At 48.2% G+C, this 10,899-nt stretch overlaps 1 protein-coding gene across 4 annotated transcripts in view; it reads left to right on the forward strand.

Annotated features, from left to right (window-relative positions):
• The window catches only part of Sec22c (SEC22 homolog C, vesicle trafficking protein), a 20,891-nt gene that overhangs the window by 2,294 nt on the left and 7,698 nt on the right, over positions 1-10,899 (forward strand). For all 4 annotated transcript variants that reach the window (XM_028767357.1, XM_028767354.1, XM_028767355.1 and 1 more), the window contains exons 2-4: positions 4,856-5,064; positions 7,071-7,234; positions 9,626-9,805. In XM_028767357.1, the coding sequence (XP_028623190.1) occupies positions 4,883-5,064; positions 7,071-7,234; positions 9,626-9,805 (526 nt within the window). In that variant the 5' untranslated portion in view covers positions 4,856-4,882. The remainder of the gene's footprint in view (positions 1-4,855; positions 5,065-7,070; positions 7,235-9,625; positions 9,806-10,899) is intronic.

Here is a 10,899-nt window from a genome sequence, read left to right on the forward strand (position 1 = left end):
GACAGAGCAGGACAGTCTGTGATGTATGTGTGACAGAGCAGGACAGTCTGTGATGTATGTGTGACAGAGCAGGACATCCTGTGATGTATGTATGACAGAGCAAGACAGTCTGTGATGTATACAGAGCAGGACATTTGCAAACCTGGTAAAGAGAATTAGGAAGTGTAGGAAGTGGATTATGATCTGTATATATGCTAGGCAGTGGTGGCACACACCATTAATCCCAGCACTTGTGAGTTTGAGGCAGGAGGATATCTGCAAGTTCAAGGCCAGCCTCGTCTACAGAGTGAGTTCCAGGACAGACAGGATTGCACCTAAAAACCCTATCTCAAACAAACAACAAAACAAAGCAAAACAAACAAACCAGCCAACCAACCAACCAACCAACACCCCCAAACAATGAACAAAACAAAAAGCCATGTCATAGAAACATGAACACAGGCGTTTGGTCATCTTCTGTGCTTCTGCTTACACAGAACACTGCCACAGAAACCTTCCTCTCTCCAGTCATTGTGTAGAATCTTCAAAGTGTGGTTCAGAAGTATGGCAGAGACACAGCACACATACATTTCTTGTTTCCGTGAACAGAAATAAGATACCTTCCAGTTCCTCTTCTGTCTGCTCAGCAGGGTTTTTTGTTTGTTTGCTTTTTATTTTTTATTTTTTGAGACAGTGTTTCTCTGTGTAGCCCTTGGTGCCCTGGAACTGCTCTGGTCCATCCATCACTGCTACCAAGCTAAAATGTTTATTTTTAGTTGCGTGTACTTTAGGTGGCCAGGTGGACAGCAGGCACCTTTATTCTGTGTGATATGTCAGGGCTTTGTTCCAGACCAGCCTTGAACTTGTAGCCCCTCCTCCACTTCGGCAGGAGGATGGCAGGCATCGGTTAGCCCAGGTTTGCACTCCTGTTTTAAATTGAATGCCAGCTGTCTCTGAGGTAGCTTTGTGTAATGAACCCTGGATGTTGTCATAGTATCTTCCAGTTTAACAAGGCTCTCTCGGTGAGGAGCCGCCAGGGATAAAGGTCTCTCTAGGCTCACACAGCCATCAGGATCACAGCTGGCAGTGGAGAGTTGGTAATCATATTTACATATGACTCTTGTAGAAAGAAGCCCACCATGGAGTCCTGATGCTAATTTTTTTCTTTCAGTTTCTAAAATACAGGAAGTTGCAAAGATAACACACAGAGAGAAACCACGGGCCCTTCACCTGCTTTTACTTATTTATTTTGTGGTACTAAGAATTGAATCCAAGGCCTTGTGCATCTAGATCTGACCTGCATCCCCAGCTCTTTATTTTTGTGACAAGGTCTTGCTGCGTAGCTTAGGCTGATCTTGAAAACGTTATGTAGAGGAATTCATACAGTATGTAGCCCCATTTTTTTTTCTGTTTTTTTTTTTTTTTTTTTTTTTTTTTTTTTGACAGGGTTTCTCTGTGTAGCCCTGGCTGTCCTGGACTCACTCTGTAGACCAGGCTAGCCTCGAACTCTCGAACTCAGAAATCCGCCTGCCTCTGCCTCCCAAGTGCTGGGATTAAAGACATGTGCCACCACTGCCTGGCAAGCACCACTATTATTTTGTGTCAGAGTGTGTGACCACTTTTATTTTGTGTCAGAGTGTGTGTGTGTATGTGTGTGTATGTTTTTGGTTTTGGGTTTGTTTTGTTTGTTTGTTTGTTTGTTTGTTTGTTTGTTTTACGACAGGGTTTCTCTGTGTTGCCATGGTTGTTCTGGAACTCACTTTGTAGACCAGGCTGGCCTCTAACTCACCAAGACCCTCCTGCGTCTACCTCCCAAGTGTACCACCACCATGTGGCCCTCTTTCTTCTTATTTTAGATTTATTTTATTTTTACTTATGTGTCTATGTGTGTGTGTCTTTGTAAGTATGTGCACATGAGGGCAGAACCTGGAAAAGCCAGAAGAGGGCTTAGACTACATGGGACAGGAGTTACAGATGGCTGTGAGCACCATGTGGGTGCTGGGAATTGAACCTGGGTCTTCTGGAAGAGGGACCAGTGTTCTTAACTGCAGAACCATCTCTCCAGCCTCCAGCCTGGTTTTTAATGTGAAGCTTTTCTGGTTTTCAAGGATGCATCCATCACCCCGATTCTGAGTAAAGTTAGCAGGTTTTATTTAGTGGTGGGAGATGCGCCATCTCTCTATTGGCTGCTTTGAGGTGCCAGTTCTTCCAACACTAGGTCTGAGATGCATGTCACAGAAGGGCCCTGTGATCCTACCATTCACCTACCCTGCTTCCTCTTGGAATCTCTTTGTGATCGTTCTGTAGTTGATTTCCAGGGTTTTATCTGCACTTAGTAGGGCCTGGAAAAGCCTACTTCAGAGCAGAGTGGCTACATCTCTCCTGTTCTCTCCCCTTTTCTATTCTGAGTTTTGGAGTTAGGGCCTCACTCTGTAGCCCCAGCTGGCTTTGAACTCAGGACCCTCTCCACTCAGCCTCTGAAGAACAGGGACAACAGGGCTGTAGGCACGCCCTCTCCTTAGAGCGTAGTTCGCAGTATGGCAGCCCCTGGCCTCAAGCTTACAAACATCAATTCTCACAAAGATCAGCTTCCCTCTCTTATAAACTCTTCCTCCATCCTTTGGAACTGCAGCTGTTTGCTCACTGTGCGGGTTGTTGGCACTGGGGGCTTTGTGCATAGGTGGACGTTCTAACTCGTGCATGTTACTAAAGGAAAATAGTGTGTAAAAGTTTTGTCTCCATTTTTAAAATTCTTCCTCAGCAGGGTGTAAGTCCCTCAGCCCTTGCTGAGTGGCAGCCGCTGTCTCAGTCCCTCAGACACAGGTGACATATCCATAATGCCACCTTTATTCAGTCATCAGAGATAGCTTGAAGGATTTAAAGGTTTCTGTCTTGGCAGCTCTCATACAGCGGGACAGAGCTGGAAGCGGCTAGAACTTTTAATTACCGTATTGAGGAAAAGCAGGTTTGGTCAGTAAAAGCTTTGTGGGTGAAGTCGAGGTCTTCTGGGTCCTTCTGATAGTGGCCAGACTGGTTCTTAGGATTGCTGTCACCTGCAAACCCATTTCCTCCTTGCAGTCTTAGTGGGCAACTGACTGTGGTGGGTATTGTACGTCGGGTGTGTGGGCCTATCTTAACCCTTCTGCTGTAGCTTCGAGTCATTGACTTTTTAATTTTTCTTTCCTTGTGCCAAGTGAGGCCATACTAACCATGTGAGGCCTTGTTAGGAGTGTGTGTTTTGAACCCCAGGGTTGTTCAGATTTCAAACTGATCTTGTGTTCTTCCTCTGTCTCAGTTTAAAAACATTTCAAAAATGTTTTTAAAAACCAGTTTGGTTGACCTCAGTGCTCAGTGTACTTCTCTTTTCTGGAGTCAGTCTCAGCATTGGCCATCAGTGCCCTCTGGTGGCCACTGGCCATGCAAGGCTGTGAGGCCTACAGTGCCCTCTGGTGGCTGGCCTGGCCTTGCAGGTACTGCAGGGAATTTGAAGGCTGGCTTTTGTTCTTAACAGCTGACTCTAGTTAGTGGAAGTGCATGAGAAGAAGTGGCTGGCTGACAGAGGGCAGGAGTCAGTCCAGTCTGGTAAGCCTGGAATGGTTTGAGATGAAGGGATTGAGATCTCTCTTGCTGTGTGTGTGTGTGTGTGTGTGTGTAGGTGTATGTGTGTAGGTATGTGTGTGCATAGGTATATTATGTGCATAGTGTGTGTAGGTGTGTGTGTAAGTGTGTGTATGTAGGTGTGTGTGTGTAGGCATATATGCATAGATATGTGGGTAGATACTGTGTAGGTGTATTCGAAGATGTGTGTAAGTATATGTGTGTGTAGGTGTGTGTGGGTGTAGGTGTATGTGTGTATGTGCATAGCTGTGTGTGTGTGGATATATGTGTGTAGGTGTATGTGTGTAGGTGTGTGTAGGTGTGTGTGTGTGTGTAGATGTGTGTGTTTACTTACCCCTGAGAAGGGCACAGGAGACTAGAAGCCAGGAGTGGTGTTGGAGTAAGGCTGTCTTCCTGACCTGTGTAGTGTATTCATGAATCCCACTAAACGGAGGGCCCAAAAGACAGGATCACAATGAGGGGTGTGTAGCATGGAAAGACCAGCCAGAGCTGTTTTGGCCCCCGAGCTAATTCTCAGAGGCCAGCCCTTACCGGGCTGACTCATACACAGATGTGTAGGCCCTGTCCTATCCAGATGTGCAGTGGAGGCTGCGGGTAGCCCAACCCCTGCCAGCTCTGTGGCCGTGCTAACATGGGTTTCTTTCTGTGCTGACAGGTACACGGCCCAGATCTGTTTCCTTTTGTTTCTTAATGTGTTCACACAGCGTGACCAAATGTTTAATATCTTACCCTGATGTGATTTGCTAACTGTCTCCCCTCAGCCATCTGTAAGGGCTCAGTCATCGTCTCGAAGACTGACTGGCTTTGTATCAGAGAACAGAAATTCTGAAGGATGTGTTCTGTCAGCTCTGCAGCTGCCTTCTGCCTCTCCCTGCCACCACCACTGCAGTGCCCATTCTCCGGCAGGCCCCTTCATTTTCTTGTGTGGCAATTGACCTTCTTAGCACCTTCTTCCCTGGTAACCTGACACACACACACGCTGACACTGGGTCAGGCATGTCCTGTCCCTTTAGGGTCCTCAACCCTATAACCTGCCGCCGCCGCCACCGCTGCCGCTGCCGCCGCTGCTGCCCCTGCTCAGCCCCGCTACCTCCACCTCTTTATCCATCCCTTTGTCCCTCGTCCCAGTTTGCTTAGTCCTGGGAAGGGAAGTCTTCAGTAAAGGTTACAAATGAGGGAGGGAAAACATTGGACGTGACATAGGAGAAACAGTTTGCGTTTCCTGGCCTCACTGACAAAGGCTCCTTCCTTTCCTCAGGTGTCCTCATGACTTCTCTCTCGGACCATGTCCATGATCCTTTTCGCCAGCATCGTACGGGTGAGGGATGGACTGCCCCTCTCAGCTTCCACTGACTTTTACCACGCCCAGGGGTTTCTGGAATGCAGGAGGCAGCTCAAGATCTTAGCCCAGAGGCTGGCTCAGCATCCAGGCCGAGGCTGTGCAGAAAGTTGTGACTTCCGTATCTAGTAAGTAAACACTTATCCAGGACCCGAATGTCAAGGTGGCACTGCTAAAGGCAGCGTGGGTAAAGGAAGGTTTGGTCTCAGCAGTCAGAGGCTGTGTACACTTGCAACAGTCTAGGGAAGGAGTGGTGTCCATCTTCAGAGCCCCGATGCGGCACTGGTCATTCCTCTGCTGTCAGAGAGCACCCACGCCTTTGCCCCTGCCCAGTGGGCACCCTTTAGCCATTTTATTTTCCACTTAGGTACAGTAGAAGGAAGAAGATAGGAAGCTACAATAAAATGCCAGTAAGAGAAGAGGAGAGTAGAAGAGCCCAGACACAGGATTTCGCTCAGCCCTGTGCTTAGATTGCAGCTGAGGGTGACCTTGAACTTCCAGTCCTCCTGCAAGGAAAAAGGGAATGAAAATGGGTGAGGGTGGGTCTCTCATTTCAGAGACTTAAAGTGAGATGTAGATTCTTGTGTTAGTACAACAGGGGAAGCCCCACTGTAGGGTGGGTACCGGTGACACTGCTGCTAGACGCTGCGGATGTTTCGTGCCCTAACGACTTTCCTGTGCTTACAGCGGCCTGTGGGGCACTTGGCAGGGTCAGGCAGGTCAGGCAGGGTCACGTGTTTTACTGAGAGGAATTGAGGTCAAGCGACTTAGCCCAGGCTCGGAGCCAGGATTTGAAGGCAGCCAGTTGGTCCCCAGTTGCGCTGCTCACATGTCTGGTCCTTTCTTAATGTTGAGACTCAAGGCAAGGAACCCTCGGGGACAAGGCAGGCTTAAATAGCAGAGAGGCTTGCTGCAGACTTTACACGTCAGATTTTACATGTGTCTTTGTGCACCAAGTCCCTCTTGTTTCCTTTTCATAATTCTTAAATCTGATGAGAGAAGTTGGGGTCTTTTTAGGCATTTTAGGGCCACTCGGTCTCCGAATCATAAAAGAAATGGAAGGTGTCAACCATGCTGGGTGGAAGGCTGAAGGGGGCTGGCAGACAGGCGGGCAGGGTGGTGGCTGGAGTCCTGAGCTGTCACCCACAAAGCAGACTACTTCTCTGAGTTGCTGCCACCGCCTCCTCTTTTTCCTTTTCCTCTTCTTCTTCCTCCTCCTCCTTCTTCTCCTCTTCCTCTTCTTTCTCCTTCTCCACATCCTCTGAGCACCCTCTACACGGAGCTCTGAGAAGCTGGTCTGTGCAGGACATTCTTTTCCTGAAAAAACTCTATGGTATCACAATCAAATCTAAAAAACAGGAGGGTAAAATGTTCTACTCTGATGCTTCTTCTTGTCTTGCTTGTTTTTATGGTGCCAGTGGTGGGCCCCAGTGACTTGTGCACACATAAATGTGTGGTGCACATGCATGTATACATATAAATGTGTGGTGTACATGCACACACGTGCACATATAAATGTGTGTGCACACAGGTACACATAAGCGTGGTCAGTCACATGCATGGCATACACGGGGAAGTCTGATCTCAGCCTTTGGGACCTGGTACTGTCCTCTCACCTTGCGAGGTCAGGCATCTCTTGTTTCTACTGTGTTGCATATTATGGGCTAGCTTGCCTTCAGCCTTCTAAGCAATTCTGTCTCTATCTCCCATCTTGCTCCTGGAGTGCTTGGACCACAGGTGCATGCCAGCACATCTTTAATGTGGATTCTGGAGCTGTAACTTGGGTCATCAGCCTTTGCCGCAAGCTCCACTACTTACTCAGCCACCTTGACAGCCTTAGTCTTTTCTTGAAAAACAATTAAGTTAGATTTATTTTTTTATTTTATGTGTATGAGTGCTTTGCCTGTGTGTATATGTACGCACCAAGTCTATGCCTATAATCCTAGGAGGCTGAGGCAGGAAGGGCATCCGTTAAAGGGCCAGCCTGGGCTATGTAGTTTGACGCCAGCCTGACCCACAATAGAGAGATCCTGTCTTTAAAGCAAAGAAAATAAAAAGACAGACAACAACAAGGAAGATGAGGGGGCTTGCTCAATGTGTATCCTAGCAGTTCAGACATCTCCTTCTCTTGCAGTTTTTCATCATCGGGGGACGTGGCCTGCTTGGCCATCTGCTCGCGCCAGTGCCCAGCAGCCATGGCGTTCTGTTTCCTAGAGTCTCTGTGGTGGGACTTCATGGCTTCCTACAACACCACCTGCATTGGCCTGGCCTCCCGACCCTACGCCTTTCTTGAGTTTGGTTTGTATCTGTCTTTCATGTTTTTCTTCTCTCATATGGTGTTATGTGCATAGAAATTGAAGTTTAGGTTTGGCCTTAACCGTCCAGGAAAACCGCGGGAGGTGCAACCACATGCCATTGGTTTCATGAGAGTGGCCATGAAGCCTTACCACAGTGGCTTTCTGTGTCTTCAGAGCCTGTGGGGAGGTGGTGGAAGGGTGAGGCCTGTGTAGGCTCTTCACCACAGGCCCCTGAAGCTGGGCTCAGCAAACCACAGCCTGTATAGACCAGAGTTGTATATATGAATCAGGATTGTGATGCCCAAGACAGGATGGCCCAGCAGCCTGAACTATTGACTATCTTACACTTGGAGAAAGTGCTGTTGATGGCAGTTCTGGGGCCCAGCCTCTGAGGGAATGGAGTGAGCCTGGAAGACAGAGAAGCTTCCAGCTTCTGTGGTGACTACAGTTTCTGAAGGAGTTTGCTTGTTTGGTTGGTTTTCCTCCATTTTGTCAAAGCATCACAGCTGTAACAGTTTGGAAATGAGAAAAATTCGATCCTTCCCTCAAGCAGACTGACAAAGACTGCTTTGGAAGAAGACATTCTTGTTCCAGGCTCAGCCAGAAGGTTCTTTGTGATCCCCAGTCTACAGAACACAGCCCAATAGTCATGGGGCATGCCCAATTTTGGCCAGGACTGGTTCATTTTGAGCTCTAGGGCAAACTGTGGGGTGGCAACCCTTTGTGGAGGGAAGGGATGGGGGTTTGAACAATCCTTTTAAAGGGGTTGCCTAAGACCATCAAATATATCAGATATTTGCATTACAATTCACAACAGTAGCAAGGGTACACTTATGAAGTGGCAAAAAAAATAATTTTATGGCTGGGGTTGGGTGGGCCACCATAACACGAGGAACTGTGTTATAGGGCCACAGTGTTGGGAGGGTTGGGAACACTGCTCTAGGAAGCAAGAGAGGTGGGCAGTAGACATTTGGTATTTGGGATGGACTAGAACAGAGATCTGGAAGTGTTTGGCACAGACAGTCAGGTGTGAGGCCAGCACTTAAGCCATCTGGCTACGACTGCCAGAGCCTTCACCATCCCTCAGTGGCCTCCGACCTGGGGCTGTCACTTTCAGGAGCAGGAATGCCCAGGTGTGGGGCCTCACTGTGGCAGACCTGGGGTGTTCTGGGAGACTTTTGTGAAGCTGCTGCCCTGGGCCCCTCTTCTTCCTGTCTGGACGGTGCTGGCTGTCTGCAGGCAGGCCACAGCTGTGGCTCCCGTGGTCCCCGGTTGAGTTGTGGAAGAATGAAGCTGCCTTCTTTTGCCCTTCTCTCCTCTGTATGGGCCTTCCCTGCAAAACTGGGTCTGACAGGAGACCTTCCCGATCACCACCGTAGCTCCTCAGGGTCAGGGAACCGTGATGTTGAAGTGCATGACTGAGCTTCCACCGCAGAGCCTGTTAGGCCAGGCGTGGGAGTGCATCGGAATCCCAGCAGTCGGCACATCAGGAGTTCAAGGCCATCATTGGCTACATAGCAAGTTTGAGGCCAGCCTGGACTGTATGAGCCTTTGATTTAAAACAAACAAACAAAATCGTGTTATGATTTGTTGAGGTGGATTAATAGTAATATAACTAAAAGAATCAAAGCCAACACTTCTGTCCTGGTTTGTTTTCTGTCCCTACGGTAAACACCATGACCAAAGGCCACGTGAGAAGAAGAGGGTTATTTGGCTCATACATAGCCAGCCATGAAGGGAAGTCAGGGCAGGAACTCAAGGCAGGCACTGAGGCAGAGGCTGTGGAGGGTGGGCTTCCTCTCCACGGCTTGTTCAGTCTGCTTTCTTAGAGGCCCTGGACTACCTCCTCAGGGGTGGCACTGGGCACAGTGGGCTGTGCCCTCCACATCAATCATAACGTAAGAAAATGCCACGTTGGTTTGTCTAGCAGCCAGTCTCATAAGAGCATTTGTCAGCTGTAAAGTTCCTTCTTCCCAGATGACTCTAGCTCACGTCAAGCTGGCAGACACAACCAGCTTGCCTTCCAGATACGCCTTCCCAGCTTTTACAACAGAGTCGCATTTATTTGTGATTTTTTTTTTAAAAGCTTTTGATACGAGACTGTCAGGAATAGCCATTCCAGGTTTCCAAGCTTAAAGACAGCCTGAAGGGGATGGCCTAGCACCTCCTGCCAACTCTGGGATCCCCGAGGGTTGATGGCTTCTCTGCATCCATACTTTAATTATTATTCTTTGAAGAAGTGGATCAAACTAGCATTAATGCATAGCAGTCACCTGACCTCCGATAACTGACTCTGTGCGGAATCTGACTTACTGGTTGCTTAGCAACGGGCGCTTGGCTTCCCATCCGCGCCATTCTGATGATGCTCAACTTGGCCTCTCTCTTTCTGCAGACAGTGTCATCCAGAAAACAAAGTGGCATTTTAACCACATGAGCTCCTCCCAGATGACGAGTGGTTTAGAGAAGATCCAAGAGGAGCTTGAGTTCCAGCCTCCGGCTGTCCTGTCCCTGGAGGACACAGATGTGGCAAATGGCATGCCAAACGGACACACCCCAGTGCACTCTGAACCTGGTAAGTGCCCCGCTGTTCTCTGACGAAGATGGAGGGATGCATGTCAAATAGGATTCCACACACACACACACACACTAGAAATGGCCGGTTTGATAGGGGCATAGCAAATATGCTGGGAAGACTATGGATGGACCGCATTTCCAGATAGTTTGTTATAAAGAACAAAACCAAACCGAACCTTACTGTTGTGATCCAGGCTTGCGTCAAGGAAGCAATCGGTGACGTTCTGGAGTCTCCAGACTCAACAACCAGGCAGGTTGTTCAAGGTGAAGTTCATAGGTTTTAGTGTTCTCAGAACAACACTATTGGAAGCTACTCGTTGGACTGTGTGCACTCTCTTTCACTCATTGCATCACTGGAAGCCTGCTTTGGGGAGCCCTGACCCTGGTGTTGGAGGAAGGCTGTGGGGAAAGTGTTTGTGTGGTATCTAAGAATCCTGCTATGGGGGCAGTGTCATGGCTCTGTGTAAAGGCTAGTCGCAAGCCTGAGCCCCTGGGTTTGATCCAACTACAGGGTAGAAGGAGACTGTGTCCAGTTGTCCCCTGAGCTCTGCAGACAGGCTGGGGTGCATCTATAGCGAGAGCTGTCTACATTGTAACAATCTAATTTTTTAAAAAACTTCTGTACTAAACTCATGGCTTGAAATGTAAGTGGCATATTAAATTTGTGTTTGTGGCATATTAAATTTGCCTGTGGCAAATTAAAGTGGTTTTTGGCTTAATGTGTTTAAACCAGTAAATCCTGAGATTAGCTCATCTGCCAGTGAGCAGGCTGTTCCAATTTATGTTGGGGGACACTGGGCCTTTGCAGGAGTAGACTAAATAATTGAGCCCACATTTCTCCCTTGCCTCGAATGAACACGGGGACACCTTGGTGACGTATGTTTTTTTTTTTTAAGCACTTAGACAAGAGGAGCAATCCTGAAAGTGCCAACTTGCCCATCTGTCTAAGACATTTTACTGTGATTTCCCTCACCTTACTGTCCTGAGGCTAGAGGCCTCACAGGTAGCATGTTCTGTTCTAACAGAAACTCAAATTGCTCTGTGGAACTAACACACTAACAGTAGGCGTTAGCTGGGCTGTAATTCACAGGG

The sequence above is a fragment of the Grammomys surdaster genome, unplaced genomic scaffold (genome assembly GCF_004785775.1).
Source record: "Grammomys surdaster isolate TR1022 unplaced genomic scaffold, NIH_TR_1.0 172, whole genome shotgun sequence".
Taxonomy (NCBI): domain Eukaryota; kingdom Metazoa; phylum Chordata; class Mammalia; order Rodentia; family Muridae; genus Grammomys; species Grammomys surdaster.